General features: G+C 40.0%; 1 protein-coding gene across 1 annotated transcript in view; it reads left to right on the top strand.

The window, feature by feature from the left end:
* wls (Wnt ligand secretion mediator) overlaps positions 1–22,540 on the top strand; it is a 141,038-nt gene that overhangs the window by 33,672 nt on the left and 84,826 nt on the right. The window contains exons 3-5 of the mRNA XM_034183020.1: positions 10,913–11,043; positions 13,252–13,413; positions 15,902–16,038. Of these exons, the coding sequence (XP_034038911.1) occupies positions 10,913–11,043; positions 13,252–13,413; positions 15,902–16,038 (430 nt within the window). The remainder of the gene's footprint in view (positions 1–10,912; positions 11,044–13,251; positions 13,414–15,901; positions 16,039–22,540) is intronic.

Below are 22,540 nucleotides of genomic sequence, written 5' to 3'. Positions count from 1 at the left end.
ACGGAGCCGCTCATGGCGCACAACAAAAAACACCTCTGTGTTGGAAGTCTCACAGGACATGTTGTGGCTTGCCCAGCTGTTACACAATTTCTCGGATACTCACTCGACTGAAAAGCCACTGAAAGCCGTCTGAATCTTCGGAATAGTTTCCAACACTGAGGTGTTTTTTGTTGTGCGCCATGAGCGGCTCCGTCCCGACGCGCGAATTCCTCAACACAAAATCCACAAAATCTCCTGTAACAGTGGAATGTGCCGCAAAAGTGCTGATGTCCACATTTTATGCGATTTCTCTGGTAGTCACACGACGTGCCGGATCAACACAGCCTTCACTTTGGAAATGATCTGGTTGTTTCAGCCTGTCGATGGCCGCTCGGAGCGCGGCGCGCTCTCCGCCGGTGTGGGGCGTCTTTAATCCGGTTGTAATGGTCCTTAATCTGTGTGACGCCGATAGAATCTTCACCGAAAGCCATCTGAATTTTCCGAATGGTTTCCACCTGACTGTCTCACAGTTTCTGAAAAAATTTTCATGGAGCAAAGCAGCAGTCGCTCAGCCATTCCCTGACAGTGAAAATCCGACAAGGGGGCTGGACCAGTGCTCACTCAAAGCCTGCCCACAGGCGAATGACGCAACCAACAGGCGTGAAAAAACTCACGCATGCGCATGAAGGTTCACGCTTGGCTGATGCAAGCGCACGATTCAAATCCATATAGTTTTTGAAAAAAATAAAAAGGTCCGTTACTTTTCGGACAGACCTCGTAAAGGCATTATTGATTTGTTAGTTAACCTTTATTTGCTAAAAAAGTGTGCGCTTCCTTTCGCTTCGTCTGCAAGGTGGAGCAAGCCAGTGTTTTTTCAGCACACAGCGCTGTGTATTAAAAATAAAAATGCATAAACATATTGCTTCTCTTTAAATTTACAATAAGTCTATTAGATCATAAAACCCAAAACCCTCCAGTGAATTATACTCTGGAAAATACTGTAATAGTACTGCACAATCCATATTCTAACATAGCATCCTTACAGTAGTGGTTTAAATACAGGTGTTGCAGCCAGATTTGCCCTCCACCAAACTATACCTACATATAGATTGGGTAAGGCAAAACTGTACCCCAGGGTACAAAGTAGCCCAAGCTCTTGTTTTTTGGGTAACCCCAGATTACACCACTTGATTCAAGATTATACTCCTTATGCATTTCGTAAATAAATCATTATTTCAGGTTACAGTCATGTGGAGCTCTGAAAGACATTACTAATTTCTTCTAAAAATGGAGCTACATTGGCAGTGATTCTTTAGTGATAAGGTCATATAAATCAAAGAAAATACCAGAAAGCTGTTGTAGCCATTTGTGTGTCTACAGACTCTCAAACAAAGTCTGTGGCCTTGGGGTTGTGATGTCACAGTTAGTCAGGCCTAACTACATTTGGTAAGGATCATTACCAAATGTACAATTAGAAAATTGGCATCTGTTCCTTTGGCTGTTTGAAATACAGTAGTGTTCAGAATACTAATAGTGCTATGTGACTAAAAAGATTAATCCAGGTTTTGAGTATATTTCTTATACATATACTCAAGTATTTTGACATATCCAAACTGATCATGATACCTGGTATGCGATATATAGGCACAACACCATAGTAGGAGAAACATGCCCATATCATGATGCTTGCACCACCATGCTTCACTGTCTTCACTGTGACTTGAATTCAGAGTTTGGGGGTCGTCTCACAAACTGTCTGCGGCCCTTGGACCCAAAAAGAACAATTTTACTCTCATCAGTCCACAAAATATTCCTCCATTTCTCTTTAGGCCAGTTGATGTGTTTTTTGGCGAAATGTAACCTCTTCTGCACATGTCTTTTATTTAACAGAGGGACTTTGCGGGGGATTCTTGCAAATAAATTAGCTTCACACAGGCGTCTTCTAACTGTCACAGCACTTCCAGGTAACTCCAGACTGTCTTTGATCATCCTGGAGCTGATCAATGGGCGAACCTTTGCCATTCTGGTTAGTCTTCTGTCCATTTTGATGGTTGTTTTCTGTTTTCTTCCACACGTCTCTTTTTTGTTTTTTTTTTTTTGTTTTTTTTGTCGTCCATTGTAAAGCATTGGAAATCATTGCAGATGAACAGCCTGTAATTTTTTGGACCTGCGTATGTTTTCCCCTCTCCAATGAACTTTTTAATCAAACTACGCTGTTCTTCTGAACAATGTCTTGAACGTCCCATTTTCCTCAGGCTTTCAAAGAGAAAAGCATGTTCAACAGGTGCTGACTTCATCCTTAAATAGGGGACACCTGATTCACACCTGTTTGTTCCACAAAATTGATGAACTCACTGACTAAATGCCACACTACTATTATTGTGAACACCCCCTTTTCTACTTTTTTTTTTTACTAATAGCCCAATTTCATAGCCTTAAGAGTGTGCATATCATGAATGCTTGGTCTTGTTGGATTTGTGAAAATCTACTGAATCTACTGGTACCTTGTTTCCCATGTAACAATAAGAAATATACTCAAAACCTGGATTAATCTTTTTAGTCACATAGCACTACTATTATTCTGAACACTACTGTACCAGAGTAGTTGCTTTGCCAAAGGTAAGTGGATGCTTTTCTGCATCCACAAGACAAATAAGAGAGAGATTTGTTTTGTTGCCACCCAATCCATATATTAACTTTCCTCTCTGAGAAGAGCTTCTGCTTTATTAACCACTCCAGCCAACTGCCCCTCTCGACCCAGCAGTGAGCACGTAGGTAGCCCAGCCGTTAAAGAGGCTTAGTTTCCGTGGTGATGGGTGCTGGGGTGGAGAGGAATGTTTGGATGTATCGAGTTGACATTTGAAGGCCAGGTCTTGAAGATCGGTAGAAGGGACGGCAGCGCAGAGACATTCAGCTGCCACTTCTCATCTGGTTCCCTCTGCCTCTTCGTCTGTTTCCCTCCCCTCATTCTCATAGTCCAGACCCCTGGGTTTTTTTCTCTTTTCTCTCCAGCTTGTTTCATAACAGCACAAGAGGCACTCTGAAGGAGAGAAGACTTGGCTTTGTAATGCGATCTAAAGATGCTGTTTTAAAAGCTTCTTCAGGCTTTTGGAGGCCACCTTGAAGTCTTTAAGTTTATGTCAGACAAGTACTAATCTACATTTTGGACACCATAGCAAGCAGACTCTAGGGTGGGAATCTTTTAGGCACCTAACAATTTGATTCAGTTACAATTCAAAGGGCTGGGATTCAATTAGAAAGTGATTATCGATACATCTTGATGCATCAAGTGTTTTTTTTCTCACAATTTGACAAATCATTTAATGATCCACAACTAATTTATTACCAATACTTTCTTTAACAGTTTAGCCATATTTTGCACCTGTGTGGCTCTCATTCACTTATTTTAAATTCCAAAACCCAGGGGTGCTGTTGTCCCTCATTCCGCCTACTAAAACCACCTACATAATTGTGGCTTCAGAATAGGGCTGCATGATGTATCGTTTGAGCATCACCATCACGATGTGTACTTGTGCGATTGTTACATCGCCAGGACATGCAATATGGCAGAATTAAATTAAGTATGCACGTTTACATTGACAAGTGATAAGGGTCAAAAAACGCTTTTGTTTTTCATGACTAAGCAACAAAAGATGCTGAATTTACTCAAATAAATGATTCTGGTAATGCGAGTGAGTGACATGAACCTTCTCCCTCAAAAAAAAAGCAGATCCCTTGCATATCCCTTGTTTTCGGTGGTCCAAAATTATGCCTTTTTGAAAACTGGTCCCAGAGGGGATAAATCTGAAAATGCTGGATTCGTGGAATGTTTCTGTAATGATGTCATAGCCCTGCCTCTATAACTTCGCCCACTCATTATGAATGACGTTGTTGTTATTGATGGTGTCATTTAACATACTTTTTTTTTGTTGTCTTGGTGGCTCATGAATGGGATTTATTTTCGTCGCAAGCAGAAAACTAAAGAGATGACAGATGGCTGTGGTGAATGTTGATCGTGAATAAATGTTATGGTAATAAAATAATTGCAGAAAGGACTTTCAGCTTTTAAAATGTTTTTTCTTCTTGTTGGTGACTTTCTTCAGCTTTGGCTAAGAAACACACATGGACCACCATATTGTAACACAGGGGGACTTCTTTAAAATTGCAGTTTATTCACAAGCAATTTTCATAATAAGGAATTAAAGTATTTACAAATGACGTCCGAGATGAGACCGTCAGCTCAAGGTTGAGGTTTCTAGTAATGTATATTTTCAGATTGTGAAAGGGGCATTTCAACAATGAAGAGGGTCAAGACTCCTCTCTGAAACAGACTGAAAGAAGAATACCTGGACAAACTCCTTTTGATTCTATTGAAGGAGACAAGGCGGAAACATTCAGCTTGCAACAACTGGGCCAAGATGAATAAAAGAAGAATTGCCGTTACTGCCTGAGCAATCTTTAATTCAATTTATGATAGAAATGTACAACTGTTTTAGTAAATGTTGTTGTAAGCTCATGATTTGGGTGTTACTGTGAGCTTAAGTACCTGTTTGTTCAATGTTTTGGAAACATTGGATGTAAAAGGTAAAAATAGTATGGTCTAATTAAGTTAATCCCAGAGCTATTTAATATATACAGACTGACAAAGAAAGCCCTTTATAAACCCAAAATACAAAAGCTTCTGGGGGGGCTTTGTCCCCCTGGGCTCCCAATGGGATTCTGCCTAAGTGGCTCCTGAACCCCTGGTTTTTAAGGTGATTTTTCCGCCCCATTATTCTGCTAAAAAATCCTGGTGAGATCCCTGGGTTCTGTGGGGCCTTGACATTTAATCAAAAGTTTTGACTTTCAACGTTACCCATGCCCAAAGATTTTGTAACTAGGAGAAAGGTTCTTATGATTTCACATCTGTATTTAATAGTAAATTTAGGATGACAACCCCGCGTGCGCTGCCATGTATGAAAGAGATGTGACGCTTGATACAGTGTAACAGGAAATCTTTTCTGGTGTTTTGGTTCAGAATGCTCACTCTAAAGTACAGTGAACCCAAACATTGGGGTCTTTGGTGCCAAACATTCATTCATGTTTGTACTGTTGCTGACGTGTTCATGATACGGCACTGTCATATTGTATTGTGTATTGTATGGTTGACTTTTCTTCACTGGCTAAGCTTTGGAGTCCACCATCCAGTGTGCTTTTTGTTCTGCATGAGCTGCCCACAGCAAGTCATATGAAAACACGTGATCAACTACATTGTTAGTATTGATAACAAATTATTGCTGTGGGGAGAATTGTGGCAAATCTCGAGTTGTATGATGATGTCAGCCATTTCACGTGAATGCATTTTTTTTCCTTTTCTGCTTTTTACTGCACTTGATTCATTTTATTTTTATTCGTCGTCTTTATTACACTGTTTGCCGCAGATAGACGATAGACAGCTGTAACAGTGGGAGTAAGCATGGACTAAAATGCTGATATCTGTGGCGAACCTGCCCAATCATATCATCATATAATGATCCTCCGTGTGGGCAGCTGAAGACAGTATACACACAGAGGCCTTTTTAACTCTTTGACTGTCTGTCTGTGAAGTATGTGTCTGTCACCAAGGCTTAATTTTATCTGAGCCCTGGGAAGATGACGGATACAACCATGTGTGTGCAGCACAGCCATCAAAAGCATAAAAAAAAATTTGCTACACGGTTTGATGAAAATTACAAGATGGTAACTCTGTGGTTTTTGTAATGTTGCAGTCCGGTCCATAAGAAGGTAGATAGACAGTATCCATTTTTGTAATTTTGCCTCTGGTAGCCAAGCGGTTTTTCCACATTTTGTTATGTTACAGCCTTATTCCAAAATCAAGTAAATTCATTTTCCCTTCAAAATTCTACTCATAACACTTGATAATGAAAAAATGTTTTTATTTATTTTTTTATTTTCAAATTTATTAAAAATAAAGAAATCGCATGTACACAAGTATTCAATACTTTGTTGATGCACCTTTGGCAGCAGTTACAGCCTTAAGTCCTGTCCTGGACACCAGCATGGACTCCCAAAATTTCCTGTATATTTATATTGTCAGCTGTGTCGGTAGCATGGCCCAACTAGAGGATCACCCCTTTTGAGTCTGGTCTGCTTAAGGTTTTTTTCCTCAAATCATGAGGGAGTTTTTTTTTTCTTAGCACTGTCACCTGTGTGCCTGCTGTAGGCGTTGGTAAGGTTAGACCGTACTTGTGTGAAGCGCCTTGAGGCAGCTTTGTTGTGATTTGGCGCTATATAAATGAAATGAATTGAAGTCTTCTTGAATATGATGCCACAAGCTTGGTGCACCTATCTTTGGGCAGTTTTGTCCATTCCTCTTTGCAGCACCTTTCAAGCTCCATCAGGTTGGATGGGGAGCGTTGGTGCACAGCCATTTCAAATCTCTCCAGAGATGTTCAGTTGTATTCGTATCTGGGCTCTGGCTGGGCCACTCAAGCACATTCACAGAGTTGTTCTGAAGCCACTCCTTTGATATCTTGGCTGTGTGCTTACAGTCATTGTCCTGCTGAAAGATGAACCATCACCCCAGTCTGAGGTCAGGTGCGCTCGGGAGCAGGTTTTCATCCAGGGCGTCTCTGTACATCATTGCATTCATCTTTCCCTCAATTCTGACTAGTCTCCCAGTTCTGCCGCTGAAAAACATCCCCACAACATGATGCTGCCACCACCATGGTGCCGGTGTCGCAGACTGAACGGACCCCCCTAAAAATTGGTCTGCCTGCCTTCACTGTGCATGTGTGATTTGGGACCACAGCAGCTTGTCTGAGTCTGACTCTCATCATCCAAAGTGATCAAAGGGAATAATGTGATGATTAACCATGAGATGACAAAGTAAAACCTCTTAAATCATTCTAAAGTCAGTTTTAAGCAGAAACGAGGCGAAATTCGGTAACGCTTTGAAATGACTGATGCGCAGTGAACGCATCAGCTAGCAGCTAGAGCATGACACGGGAGTGGATTTTCACTCCCGTCCCATCCCGCTCCCAGAAAAAAAAATCCCATCCTGTCCCACTCCTGTAAAGATGACTCCCAATCCTATCCCGCTCCCACTCAAAATCAGTCACACTCCCATCCCACTCCCGTATGTCTCGCGCCGTGATGATCAATCAGGGACTGGTGACGTGGAGATGTCTGGAGTTTGACTGAAGATGTGAACATGTCCTGTATCTGGTAGCAGCCTGTGAGCAGGACTTATGTCTCTTTTGTCCTTTATTTCACAATTATGAGAGAGTTTTTGGAGCGAGCAGCAGCACCACGGCAGGGGCAGCCGAGTTTCTTTTTTACATGCGCGCGAGAGCGACTCATCTATGGACAATATTTTATTAATTAACTACACAGATGTATAATAAAACAAATGGTGACTGGTTTCTAAATACAATTATGACAGTTTTTTGGGAAAGAGTGAGGAGCAGCAAACAGCGGAATTGTTATTATCTGCGCACGCGAGCGAGTTCGTCTGTGGAGAATATTTTATTAATTAACTACACAGATGTATAATAAAACAAATGGTGACTGGTTTATAAACACAATTATGACAGAGTTTTGGGGGGAAGAGCAAGCTGCAGTACCACAGCAGGCAGCAGAGTTTCTTTTTTTTATTATTATTGTTTACATGCGGGCGCGTGAACGGGACAGTTGGTCCTCAAACTGGGTCCTGCAGAGGTGGAAGGACCGTTGAAAGCGGCCATCATCCAGACACAGCTCCTGAAGCAAATAATGATACGAGGTCTGTCCATAAAGTATCGTACCTTTTTATTTTTTTTCAAAAACTATATGGATTTCATTCATATGTTTTTACGTCAGACATGCTTGAACCCTCGTGCGCATGCGTGAGTTTTTCCACGCCTGTCGGTGACGTCATTCGCCTGTGAGCATGCCTTGTGGAAGGAGTGGTCCCGCCCCCTCGTAGGATTTTCATTGTCTGGAAATGGCGGAATGAAAAGGACTTTTTTTCCATCAGAATTTTTTCAGAAGCTGTTAGAGACTGGCACCTGGAAACCATTCGAAAAATTTATCTGGCTTTCAGTGAAAATTTTACGGGCTTCACAGAGAATAAGGACTTTAACTACAGATTTAAGGACCCCTTTAAAGGACGGTCGGTGCGCCGCGCTGCGAGCTGCGACGATGCGGCACAAACCACTGGATCATTTCTAAGCTGATGGCTCTGTGGATACGAGACCGTCGTGTGCTCTTTCTCTGGTTATCACAAGACCTGGACATCAGCCATTTTCCGGCAGATTTCACTTTTAACAAGAGATTTTGTCATGGAAAGCCGCGAGGAGGCTTCGCGTGTCATGACCGATTCGCTGATGAAGCGAGACAAAGGAACACCTCCGTTTCGGAGTGTTAGAGGACAAGTTGGGACATGTCCAGCTCTCCACAAGTTCTTTTATACTCACTCGACTGGTAAGCACTGAAAGCACTGTAAGCACTGGTAAGCACTGAAAGCCGAGATAGACATGTCCCAACTTGTCCTAATAAATTAGTGATTAGTAGATATAAATTTTTGAAGTGCCAGTCGACCACAATCACGTGTGATCTGAAGGAAGTGCTGTGTGATCGGTCTGTGTGGTTATCAGCGACGGCGCTTTAAATGTTTAAACAGTGCATTAATCAGGCACTATCACCTTGATCGATCGATCAAATCATCTGATGATCACACCAAAGCGGCGATGCTTTAAAAGTGTAAATCATCACAGCACTTCTGTGTGTTCACAGCATGACGCAGATATCCTCTGAGAAACGTACCTGCAGCAGAAAAAACACGGAGGGACTTGCTTTAAAACGCTATGTTTCGAGCCATGAATTAAAGTATTTTCAGAGATCATTTTCAAAAATCAGTAGCTTTTTGTGAATTCATGTCCCTCTGTGATGGTGAATTGCACTTTGACTTCATGCTTGGTTTGTGCTCCGACATGCCCTGTCAACTGTGGGACCTTATATGTAGACAGGTGTGTGTCTTTCCAAATCATGTTCAATCAACTGGATTCACCCCCGGTGGACTACAATTACGCTGTAGACATAAGTCAAGGATGATCAGTGGAAACAGGATGCACCTGAGCTAGGTTTTGAGCTTCATGGTAAAGGCTGTGAATACGTATGTACATGTACGTATATATATGTGATAAATTTGCAAAGTGTTTTTCACATTGCCATTATGGGGTATTGTGTATAGATGTTTGAGGGGCAAAAATGAATTTAATCCTTTTTGGAATGAGGCTGTAACATAACAAAATGTGGAAAAAGTGAAGTGCTGTGAATGCTTTCCGGATGCACTACATTCTTATCAAATATGTATAAAGTCTGATTACGTGGAGGGTTTAATTTTTTCTTTTTTCTGCATTTTAATTGTGGCAGCTCACAGACCACAGCAGCATATAGTCATTGTGGTGCTTAAAGATTATTTACAACCCCAATTCTAATGAAGTTGGGACGTTGTGTGAAATGTAAATAAAACAGAATACAATGATTTGCAAATCCTCTCCATCCTATATTCAATTGTATACACCACAAAGACAAGATATTTAATGTTCAAACTGATAGACTTTTCTGTTTTTCTTCAAATGTTTGCTCATTTTGAAATGTATGCCTGCAACACATTTAAAAAAAAAAAAAAAAAAAAAAGCTGCTACAGGGGCAACAAAAAACTGGGAAAGTTGATGGATGCTCAAAGAACACCTGTTTGGAACATTCCACAGGCGAACAGGTTAATTGGAAACAGGTGAGTGTCATTGTTGGGTATAAAAGGAGCCTCCCCAAAAGGCTCAGCTGTTCACAAGTAAAGATTGGGTGAGGATCACCACTTTGTGAACAACTGCATGAAAAAATAGTCCAACAGTTTAAGAACAATGTTTTCTCAAGGAATTTAGTGATTCCATCATCTACAGTCCATAATATAATCAGAAGATTCAGACAATCTGGAATACTTTCTACATGTAAGCGGAAAGGCCAAAAACCAACATTGAATGCCCGTGACCTTCGAACCCTCAGGCGGCACTGCATTAAAAACCGACATCATTGTGTAAAACACAGTTCGTCGCTACATCTACAAGTGCAAGTGCAAAGTCAAAGCCATACATCAACAACACCCAGAAATGCCGCCACCTTCTCTGGGCCCGAGCTTATTTGAAATGGACAAACACAAAGTGGAAAAGTGTGCTGTGGTCTGATGAGTCCACATTTCAAATTGTTTTTGGAAATCATAGACGTTGTGTCCTCCGGACAAAAGAGGAGAAAGACCATCCAGATTGTTACCAGCGCAAAGTTCAAACACCAGCATCTGTGATGGTATGGGGGTGTGCTAGTGCCCATGGCATGGGCATCTTACACATCTGTGATGGCACCATCAATGCTGAAAGGTACTCCAGGTTTTGGAGCAACACATGCTGCCATCCAAGCACATACCACTGTCCCAGCTTTTTTGAAACGTGTTGCAGGCATCCATTTCAAAATGAGCAAATATTTGCACAAAAACAATAAAGTTTATCAGTTTGAACATTAAATATTTTGCTTTTGTGGTGTATTCAATTGAATATAGGTTGAAGAGGATTTGCAAATCATTGCATTCTGTTTTTATTTACATTTTACGCAACGTCCCAACTTCAATGGAATTGGGGTTGTATTATTTAAGTTGCACCTCTTGATGATTCTATAATTGCACAGCCTATATCACGATTACAACTATGATGCCAGTACTAGTGCAGCCCTAATGAATTTTCTTCATGTAAAACATAAATTTCTTATTTATTTGGAAAAGTGACTTTTGGTTCCAGTTTGAAAAGTGATGAAATACAGTGAATTAAAAAAAAAAAAACATGTCTTTTCAGAGGCTTGAAACTATAAATGATTCCCAAATGTTTGTATTGATGTGAATGTAAGTTGCTGTACTTGTGTGCAGAGCATGGCGCTGTGGTCACCATTGATGTGAGGCTGGGCTATTCAAACGATAACCTGGAGCACAGGAATTGGACAGAGATGGCGCACTCCTTTGAACAGCGAAAGCTCAACTGTAACTTCACCACAGCCAAGGTGAGCAAACAAGTCTGTGCTTTACCTTAATGTAGCTTTAAATCCTCCAAAATTTTCGTTTTTTACGTTTGAAGGTTCATTATGAAATAAGACATTTTATTTCAAGACTGTTACCTGTTCATGTTGGTACTGTGCTTATAACAGTAGCTTTGGCAGGGGCAGTTTGTGTTCTTGTTGATGACACATGGTCATGATGATTTAAACTAAACTGATTGATTGGGCTGCTTTGTTGGAGCGCCTGATAATTTGCAGCATTCTCAGTTAGCTGCTGGCCATCATAACCAGTCTATATGCTGGTACTGTGAGTGCTTTGCAGAGTGGAGGCATTGTGTTTGATTTCTTTTCAGTGACTTCTGACAAAAAGTTGAATATGTCAGAAACAAGGATGTGGTTTGGTCATACGATTAGGGATACGCCGATCCACAATTTTACACTTCCGATCCGATCCTGATACCTGAATATGGATATCTGCCTATACCGATACTTTTCCGATTTAATACCAGAGCTCTGTTTGCTTTATTATTATTATTGTTGTTATTATTATCATCATTATTGTTGATTTTATTGAGGATTTTCTTTAAAAAGGAGACCTGAAAGTTGCGCTACAATTTGCCAGAAGATGTATCTAAGCCAAGATTTAATGTTTAGGACTTAATGTGAAAGAATTAAGTCCTTTTATTTTTTTTTTTTATAGGCTTTTATAGCCTTATTTTATATACTTAAAGCGAAAAGATAACACTCTCTCTGCCTGTCTGTCTCTCGCTCTCTCTCTGTCTGTCTCTCTCATTGTCTCTCTCACTTGCTTTCTCTCTTTCATTCACTCTCTTTGTCTCTGTCGCTCGCTTTCTCTCTTTCTCTCTCCCTCTGTGTCTCTCTTTTTCTTCCACTCAAACAGTGGTTTTCGTGCTGCGCAAACTTTGAACTTTTTGGAAACACGAAGTCTTTCAACTGTAAAATAAATGTATCATCGACGCTCATGCGCAGGATTTTAATGGAGACTTTTCCCATTCAGTGGACAGAATGTGTTCAGCTTCTCCTCCTCGACTGCATGCTGAGCGGGCATTGGGGGAGGTGATGGTCTAGTGGTATCAGGCGGGATCAGGCTGACACAGAGCAGACTGGTTGTACATTTGAACAAATGGGCAATGACAAAAGGTCCATAGTGGAAATACAAGCTGTTGGCAGTTCTGGGATCAGTTCTGACACTAAATGTCAACAGCTGACCTGTGGGAAGAAAAAATGTTTTCCTCATCAACTTGAGCACTCCTCATATGGTTTATGAACATTTGAGTTTTAACAACTGTTCATTTTAACGTGTTTTTTTTCACATGGCATTTATAAGGTTTTCTGTCTTTTTTCAAACATTTATAATAAAAGACAACAAAGAGTGCAGAAGAGATTTCTTATCACACTGATTGATAATGATTTAGATTCAAGCAATTTAACCTTGACGATTTAATTTTTTATTTAACCTTATCTCACATAATGTTTGTCTTGCTTGTGCTTGTATAAAATCACCCATGTAAAACAAAGTTTTATGCCTCAAAGTACCAAAGAAATGCCCCTGAAACCATCCAAAATTAAAATTTCTAAATTTGCTGTGGAGTCCCCAGACCCTGCTCTCTCTGTGGGCGAAATGTGTCCCACTTGTGCTGGCCCGCCCACCACACACCATCTACTAAAGTGTTTAGGGAAACAAACCTTTTTACACCAGCACCCATGTAAATATGTAATTTACCACAGCTGTAATGTCCTGGAAAAGCTTGAAAATAGACCTTGAAAGTGCTTGAAGGATGCATCAGTTTGACCTTGGAGATGGTGCATGAACTCTGTGTGGTGTTGGCTCATATCATATCAAGTGTGATAAAACGCTGTCAAAGAACCCGGGAGGAGTACGGATTCAAACAGATGGATAAACCAAAAATTTGACCTTTTTGCTCCAGCAGCCTTTAACATTGTCAGAATAAACCCCTTAAGGGCAATTCCGGGGTCAGGCTACATGCACGGAGTAAGTTTGGTGGAAATTGTCACATGCACCTGCATGGAGTAGTGGAACAGAAATTACAGTACGATGCTGGTTCAGGCATACGACAAACACGCAAGTGAGATCATGGCCTGACTCAAGGACCCATTTACATTTCTAAACGTTTGTCTTTAACCTCAAGCTGGTGGAGAGTTTGTGTAACTGTGCTGCTGTGTGTTCTCCAGACCTTTGAGAATGAGGGCCGCTACTATGAGTGCGACTTGCTGCCCTTCATGGAGCTGGGCAGCGTGGCCCATAAGTACTTTCTTATCAACATTCGCCTGCCTGTCAGCGAGCGCAAGAAGATCAACGTGGGTATTGGAGAAATCAGGGACATTCGATTGGTTGTAAGTTAAATAACAAAGTTTTTGCCCATGTGTGTAACATCTCATGATTGTGTTATCACACCCTTGAGCATTTACATATTTGAATTTTTTACGACATCAATATTTGACAAAAGAATTCAGGCTTCTTTTATTACAGTATTTAACTGGCACCCTTTCACAGTGAAACTAATCTTGATAACATGGCACAAATTAAATAATGCAAAAGCCAAAACACTCATGCACATAGGTAGGTACAACACAACTACTACATCACTTTTACAGTTGGTTTTCTATAGGTGAGTCAGGGGATTAATGCATTTCCAAGTCTGTGAATGTCTTGGACTTAATTTTGCATAAATGATTAAGACATACAAACAGTATGGTAAATCTGTGTCAGATAGGCAGTTCTCAAACACTAAGCATTGTGCAAGAAGCAGGCTAGTGAGGGAAGCCACCAAGACACCTATGGCAATGCTGAAGGATTTTTGGCTTCTGCAGCTGTGATTGGAGGAACAACTTTTATCAATTTTCTTTTTTGTGTGTTACTGCGTTCGGGCTTGTGTGTTGTGTGCCATTGTTTGTCTGCTTGTTTTTTTTTGTTTTTTTTTGGATTTCATTGACTAATTTTGCATGCTTTTTTGGTATTCGTCATCATGGTTGTGTCTGTGTGTGTGTGGGGCCCACGGGGCCCTAGACCCTGGCTCCTGGGGAGCTGTACCCATTTCAAATACAAAAAGTAAATCAGGCTTCTCAATATAAAAATTTCTAAAATGATTACAGGTATTATACCAAAGGGTTAGAGGAGGATTTTATTAAAAAGAAGACCTGAGCTACAATTTGCCAGAAGGTACATCTGATATGTAAGCCTAGATTTGGTGAAAGAAAACCCTCCTCTGTCCCACTTGATCATGAAGCTGTATATCTGGGGATGCAAAATGCAAAACATGCACTATGCACAATTTCTCCAATCACAGCAACAGAAGCCTGTAACTTCTTCCAGGTTGTCTAGGTGTCTTGGTGGCTTTCCTCACTCTTCTCCTTCTTGCACAACACTCAGTTTTTGAGAACTGTCTACTCCACACAGATTTACCATAGCATTCCGTACTGTTTATATTTCTTCATAACTAATGTAAATAAAGTTCAAGACATATTCAGTGACTTGGAAATGTTCATGTATCCATTCCCTGACTTGTCTGAAGAAAACTGGCAATTAAACTGATTATTTACAGGTATTATACCAATGGGGCTGATTGCTTATGCAACCCATCATCTTGGCTTTTATATTTTTACTTAATTTATATCAATTTGTAGAGATTTACTTTCAGTTCGAGTCTAACGAAGATAATTTTAGAAATGTTTTTATTGAGAAGCCTGATTTACTTTCTGTATCTGAAATGCCGTGGCCAAGTGGTTAATGCGCTTGGTTTCAGTTCAGAAGGTTCCGGGTTCAAATCCCACCCCTGCCACATTTCTCCATGTAATGTGGAGTTGCGTCAGGAAGGGCATCCGGCGTAAAAATTGTGCCAATTCAACATGCAGATCCACCTTGGATTTGCTGTGGCGACCCCAAGTGCAAACAAGGGAGCAGCCGAAGGGACTTACTTTATCTGAAATGCCATAAACAAATTAAAATGTGTGAAATACCAAGGGGCTGAATACTTTTGCAAGCCACTGTATATATATGTGTGTGTATATATGTATGAAATTGTTTGTGTGCATGCATGCTTATATGTGTGTATGCATGCTTATATTTGTGTATGCATTTCTTATTTTTATAGTATAAGGGATGGGTGTTTATAAGCTTTGCTTCTGCCCTCACCTTTTCATCACACGGGTTCATTGTAGAAATCATGAGACCAAAAGAGAGGTAAAAAAACAGGCAATAGGTTCAAAACATGGCCTGACAAAAGGACAAACAAGGACTGTGAGAAAGGCTGGTAGAAACGACACTACAGTACAATGAACTGGCAAAGACATGAGGGAAACAGAAGGCTTAAATATAGCAGGTGGTGATGAGGAACAGGTGTGTGGAAACATTCAGGAAAGAGGCATGGCAAACAGAAGGAAAACACACCCAGACACAAAACAAGAGAACACAAACACAGACAGAAAAAACAAGCAATACATAAAACTACATATATACACAGTCCCACATGACGATTACCCTATTTATAAGCTAATAAACAAAATTATAGTGGTGCCAAAGAAAATTATTTTTATGACTAAATTTGAAAGGCTGTATACATTTTAACAAATAAAATGAAGTTGACCATAAAAATGTGGAATATCTTACGTTAGGTCTTTTCAGATATTTTTTTTTTTGAACATGGTTCTGCAGGGTTGTTGCATTTCCCCAATATTTCAGATAATGTGCAGTGTCAGGACTGACATCACATAAAACTATGAAATGACAGTAGACCAGCACGGTCAAGGATGAAGTGACATGACTCGTTTACTTCTCTGCTGTTAAAATGAGGTGGAGATGCTGACTGTTTGTTTGTCCCCTCAGGGCATCCATCAGAACGGGGGCTTTACTGAGGTGTGGTTTGCCATGAAGACCTTCCTCACCCCCAGTATCCTCATCATCATGATCTGGTACTGGAGACGCATTACGCTGATGAGTCGGCCTCCTGTGCTGCTGGAGAAGTAAGGCTGTTCTCTGCTCACCACTCTGCTGTCACCAACATATTTATCATGTTAGGGTAACTGAAAGCCTGACATCGAACATATAAATCATCCAAAGATGAGTTTCTTTATTTATGGTTCCTAACTAGGGCTGATACGTCGCCCTTAATTGGAATGAGCAGGGTTAGAAAATGAATGCATGACTGAAAACAAGTTGCACTGGAGTTTTAGTCACATCTCCCTAAAAATGTGTCATGAAGAGGAAAATAAACATTATTTTTGAAATGTGGTGCTACCACTTAATACAACAAGAAGCAAATGGATATTTATTTATTTATTCTTAATATGCACACACACACATGCATGAAAAGGCCCAACTTAAATGTGCAGTGTCAAAAAATAATATCTAAAATAAACATAAAACATCACAGAAGATAATAAGTGGTGGAGTGTGTGGAATAAAACAGATGAAACAAACCCCTGCTCTGCTAACATTAGCATGAAAACGTGCTAGCATCACATAGCATGATACATGGAAATAGAGACCTGGAATGGACGTCACGTGACTTGCGGTGTGCCGCATGGCGGCCATTACTAAGGGTGGAGAGAGACCTTGAGCCAGTTAAGGCACCTGTTAAACAGAAGCGAAATGAGGAGAAAAAAGGCAGCTAGTGCTTCACCATCAACTGCACCAACTACAAAAACAAATTCTCCAATACTAAAATGAACTGTACAAGAGCCTTAATGTAATTATGTAAAATAAATGTCTATTTTAAAGTCGTTATGTCGCAATTTAATATTGATATACTGAGACTATAACTCAGTGCCATAAGTTCTTTTCATTAAGCTGCGTTCACATGCATACAAATATGGAAACAAAAATGTTTAAATATATTTATGTATATATACTTGCAGTGTGGTTTAATATGATATGTACGTAGTGGTGGTTGGAGGGGATGGAGGAGGTACTTTTTACCCTGACTGAGGGTCAAAAATCATAAATTCTAAATGGCTTTATATCTACTTGTAATAAAATGTTAGTAAAAACCGTATATATGTTGTTGTCATTAAAAGACTATTAATAATATTACAGTGGAAAAAGCAGCAAGGTAAATGACCACAATGGCAAGGCATACTTCAGATTTATATTTTAATACATAAGGATTGTTTATCCAGACATGTATGGGTTCATTAGAGCTTTTAATCAGCTTGAATACAACTTACAAGGCTTCATTTATAAAAATCCATTGAGAATTATGATGACAGGAAAAAAAAAAAACGCCACAGTAAATGAACAGAATGGCATATTTTTACCCAAATTTCCACACTTTACATAAAACGTTTTTTTTTTCTACCCAGGCATGTATGGGTTCATTAGAAAGAGCAATAAAAGGGCTTTAAAACAAGCCTACATTTATTAAAATCTGTTAACAAATACCGACAATAGAGAGAGAAGAAGCAGCACAGTTTGTCATAATTTCTCCAAACTTCTGCATTTTACATAAAAGTTTTTTTCACCCACACATGCATAGGTTCACTGGAAAGAGCTTTCAAATGGCTTTAAAACAAGCCTACTTTTATTAAAATCTGTTAAGAAATAGCGACGCTAGTGCAAAAAAAGCGGTCATCTTATTATTGATGATCTGCACATCTCCACCCTTAGTAATGGCGCCTTCCTGTCTTGAGCGACACTAATAGATTGAAGCGCGCATGTCCATTCCAGGTCTATATTTCCATGGCATGATGTTAACAAGCTAATGTTACCATGAGTGGAGTGTTTCCATTGTGACTAATGGGATTTATAATGTGCTTAAAAACATACTTAGAGTTGCAGTTTTACTTTGCTAAATCTTATGGCACATCGGCAAGTAGTTTTACATCTTGCCTGAAAAAGTGACAACTTTAATGATGTAAGGTTGTTGTTTTATGTATATAGAATAGTCACATTGATTTAGACCCAAGAGAATTTTGCTATTGACTAGCGTAATCCCCGTTGATAAATGAGGCAGTGTCTACCCTGGACAAGGCAGGAAATTAATTATTTACAGTCTCCCAAATTGCAGTGGCTAACTATTTTAGTGTTTTTTTTTTTTGTTTTTTTTTAGTGGTCCAGTGGCTTTACATTTCCAAAAATGCAATGTAATTTTCCACAGTGCACTATGATTTTTGGCACAAAAGTCGATGCGCAACAATTTCCAGTAAAGACAAGAGCAGTGGCAAGAACAGAAGGTGCTCATTTTTTGAGTGATTCACCCAAATTAACTGATCTGGAAAGAAAGAAACTTGTTCATACAGGTAGTTTTTGTGAAATGGACTGCATTTATATAGCGCTTTTCCATCTGCATCAGACGCTCAAAGTGCTCTACACATCAATACCTTACATGCACCCCGATGTCAGGCTGCTGCCATGCAAGGCAATCACTACACACCGAGAGCAACTAGGGGATTAAGGGCCTTGCCCAAGGGCCCTTAGTGATTTTCCAGTTAGGCTGGGATTCGAACCGAGGATCCTCTGGTCTCAAAGCCAACACTTAACTACTAGACCATCACCTATAATCTATCAAGTCATTAGTCTTTCCGTAAAACAATTATTGGGAAAATACTGAGACACATGTTCCAAGGTCTTTCTAAATCATACATATTTAATCAAGCTGCAGTTCTTGATTGGTAAATGGCATGCCGTCCTTGTGTTGCAGCACTGTTTCCTTATTTTAGTAAAGTTTTAGTCTTTTATCCATACCATAATTCACCAAATGTCCATCTGTCCATCTGATCATGCATCACAACGAAACGAATAAAACCTGTCTGGTGTGAAATGGATGATTCTTTCATGCCCGCAACAACAGACGAGTGTCCCTGTTAACGAGTTTAATCAGCATAAAGGTGAGTCACGATTGATATCTTTGAATTGCTTTGACAGAAGTTGATGAATTAATTGTCAAATCAAAAAAACATTGCACAATTCTGCCACGGCGCTGTGATGAGTCTACAACTACAACAACCGGGTCTGCTGGTTGTGTTTGTACTGAGGGTCAGTGAGGTCAGTGGCTTTTCTTTTGAGGAGGAATGTTACCTCAATTATTACAAGGTGGTACTCACCTTTGGAGCTTCATCATTCAGCCAAAAAGAGCTCCAACACACCCACTTAATTTATGTTAGTAAAGAAAAAGAAGGTTTTGAATTTCCAGCCACTTTGTAAGTTTGTGCTGTGTAATCTTGTTGTGAATACAGTGTAGCTCAGCCTGAAGCAGGTTGTTTGAATTCACGTTGGGTAAAGCTGACACCACTGTTGGAGCTCGGTGTTTGTGTAACCCACTGCCGTACTGGGAAGAAGGATCAGTAAGAGGCAGCATTCTGGACCACAGGAAGTGCCTGGTGAAGCGTGAAACGTGTTACAAAATCTGCAAGCTAGCACTCAGCGACACATGCTTCACACACGCATTCATGCACAGCGGCTCAGCGGCTCGCACTCAGCATCTCTCTCTCCTGTCTGTCTTTTCCAGCTTCAGGCGCTTATTCCCAAATGACCAACAAGCTCTCAGAAAGTGCGACTCATAACCTATTTGTGGACAGCAGATTATTTTTTAATGCTCTAAAAGCTTTACCAGAACCTTCTGTTGTGCACGCCTACTGAGGTGTCAGAATAGCATAACTCAGACTTCATCTAAAGCCGGAGGACAGGCGTGAATGAGTGTTCTTAATCTGGAAAAAGGTCCAGCCTGATAGAATTCATAACTCAAGGACAGTCATGCTCGCGCTTAAAGTTGTACAGCCTTGGGTTTTTTAAGATGCAAGTTGTAAAAAGTATTTTCTTTGGCACCACTAGAATTTTATTCCTTAGCATTAAAATAAGGTTCATCATATTATCTTGCCAATATGATCAAAATACACTCTTTCTGGAAACTATTTAGAATTTTGACCGCTGAAGGGGAGAAATTCACGTACTCAGACGCCACCATGCTGCCTGAACAATTCATCAGTTAATGTAGCAGGGGTGGTGACCTACATTTGATAGCGATGTCATAGATCACATGGAGGCTTTCCCCAATCTACATGAGGGATGCTGGGAAGGATACGCCGACTGCCAGTCAGGGTAAAGAAAGGCAGTGTGACATCAGCTGGATGCTCGCTCAAACAAAATAAATAAAGATGGCGGAAAATGCTCTGGATTATTTTATTTTTGTATAAATCTAATATGTTTCTCATATTTTGTAAAGGTTGGTGAGAAATGAACACTTCCAAGTCTAAAAACACTGTTTTTGTAGCCAGATAACACCTCTGAAGTGATTTACATGACATCTTATGGATGTTTCCATGCAGAACGCACATCAAGTAAGTGGGTCAGATCATAGGTGAGAACATAGGTGGGAAAACCTGCAAAATCGTAGGGTGTTCAAATACTTATTTTCCTCACTGTATGTCAAAAAGTTGGATAAGGATAATGGAATCAAAAATCTGTGGAATTGGCGCTGGCTTGAATTTAAAGTTGGTAATGAATATCTTCATGAACACATCCGAAAGATAAAAGAACCGGGAGAGATTTTGAACATTTCAGAAGTTTCTTTGCACACTTGCATGAAGTCGCGCACAGTTTACAACGGTTTACAACGAGTTTACTCTCTGGCACAGCAGATTGTGTACCAGTGTGCAGATCAAATTCATGCAAGTGTCAAGACATCTTTACTTTTGCAGCAGTAAAATGCAAATGAACGCATTTAGCTGTTGCAACTATAGCAGTTTCAACATGACTAAAACCATTACATTACCAAACGCGTGATGCCTCAGTGGTCTCGGAGTTTTAATTTGTTCACAATTCTACTGTGAAGACACAGTAGACAAATGTATTTCAAAGTCACTGCCTGAGTTTCTAAAAATGATTATTAAAACTAAAGTTGTTAAATCCAAAACACAGTTTACATTTCATTTTTATCAATCTTAGCCTCCCTAAGGCAATAAAAAAAACACTTTGTCCATGTCACTCTGTGCTGACTTTTCTGCCAGAGTTGTCATGGAGTGATTTAGTCTGATGGATTGTGGTGTATTGTTTTTGCAGCACTTTAGTCATGTTTTCAGAGTGAAGGTTACGAGTTGGCTGAATGTATTTTTCTATTTTAGGGTGACCTTGAATTTTTTAGCAACTTGGTCATGTTACTTTATTGTGGCACAGTTTCCTTTCTTATCAATTTCACATTTGTCTTTTACTTTTTAAAACCAAAAACTTGTAAAAATGTCTTAATCTTTACTGGTTTATATACAGAGCTGTTTTGGTCATAGGTAGGACTGTCATAGACCCCTTACAGTCACGTGACGACCCCCCCCCCATCACGATGTTGCTGGTCATGCGCAGTGCTTCCAGAATTATTTACACGAGTTACAGCACATGTACTGCAAAGTGTGGGACAAGTTTAGAGATAAACTCATCATGTCTGAACTTGACAGTGGAGCAAGCAAACATACCAGACATCTTTCTGGTGCTGAATTACAGCGGCACAAGGAGAAAAATGCCATTTTGGGCACTTGTACACATTGTTTTCTTTGTTTACTGCACATAGAGCGACACTGTTATCACTGCACGTATACGTACACTCAGGACTTAAGTTAATTGAGGATTGCAGATGTAATATTTATAACACCATTTAGTGATAATGTTCATATTAACTTTATTGCTTTAAGATTATGGAGCAAAACTCAGCCGAGCCACTTTTTTTCCTGTTGCCCCTTCGTGGCTTTTGTAACTAAATGACTAACATTTTCATGATGCATTTTTTAATTTTTTTTTTTAATTTTTACTATTTGTAACCCTACCTTTAGTGATAATGTTAAGTCTCGGTCCCATTGAGTGAAGAAGGAGCCACGCACCCTGTTTTTTGTTTGTTTCGTGAGCTATCGTGGCATTATAGTGGCTCAGAGTGGCTCTTAGAGGCATTATCTTCAGTTAACGAGGCTCCTCTCTGAGCGTGGCGCTAATTTCAAGATGTTCAAAATTTAGCAACAACAGCGTGGCACAGTTTGTGTTCGAGTTACTGCGGCAGCTTAGAGGCATTACGAGTCTGCAAAAAGTCCATTATCCGTGCGCCTGGCACCTTCGCAGGACCTGAGAGGTTATTTTTGGAGCGGCTCCTCCTCTTGCGCACACAGTTGCACCTGCTCTGTGTGCTGGACTATATTTTGTAGTGGATTAATCATTTTCTGCCAAACCTTGGATGTTGAAAACACCTCTAATCACTTCTGCCATCTTTAGGACTGTTTCATTTGGACGCTTTTTTCCCCTCTCTTTTCCTGCTCCATGTGGGATATATTTTGAACAGCTTAAGGTAATTATTTTTAATGTTTTTTACAGCTTGATAAAACAGTTCCTAGCTGTAAAAGTATGTCTGTATATTGATGTCTGTTGTATGTAAAAGTATGTTAATTTAATATCTTGTTAATGGATCACATGAGCTCCGCTGTGTGTGCGCACTGACACAGGACCTGAGAGGCTATTTTTGGAGCGGCTGTCCTCCTTTGCGCACCAAATTCCACC

Source organism: Thalassophryne amazonica, chromosome 12 (assembly GCF_902500255.1).
Source record: "Thalassophryne amazonica chromosome 12, fThaAma1.1, whole genome shotgun sequence".
NCBI lineage: Eukaryota > Metazoa > Chordata > Actinopteri > Batrachoidiformes > Batrachoididae > Thalassophryne > Thalassophryne amazonica.
Note: the sequence above shows the minus strand (reverse complement) of the source record. Positions and strands in the feature narration are given on the sequence as shown.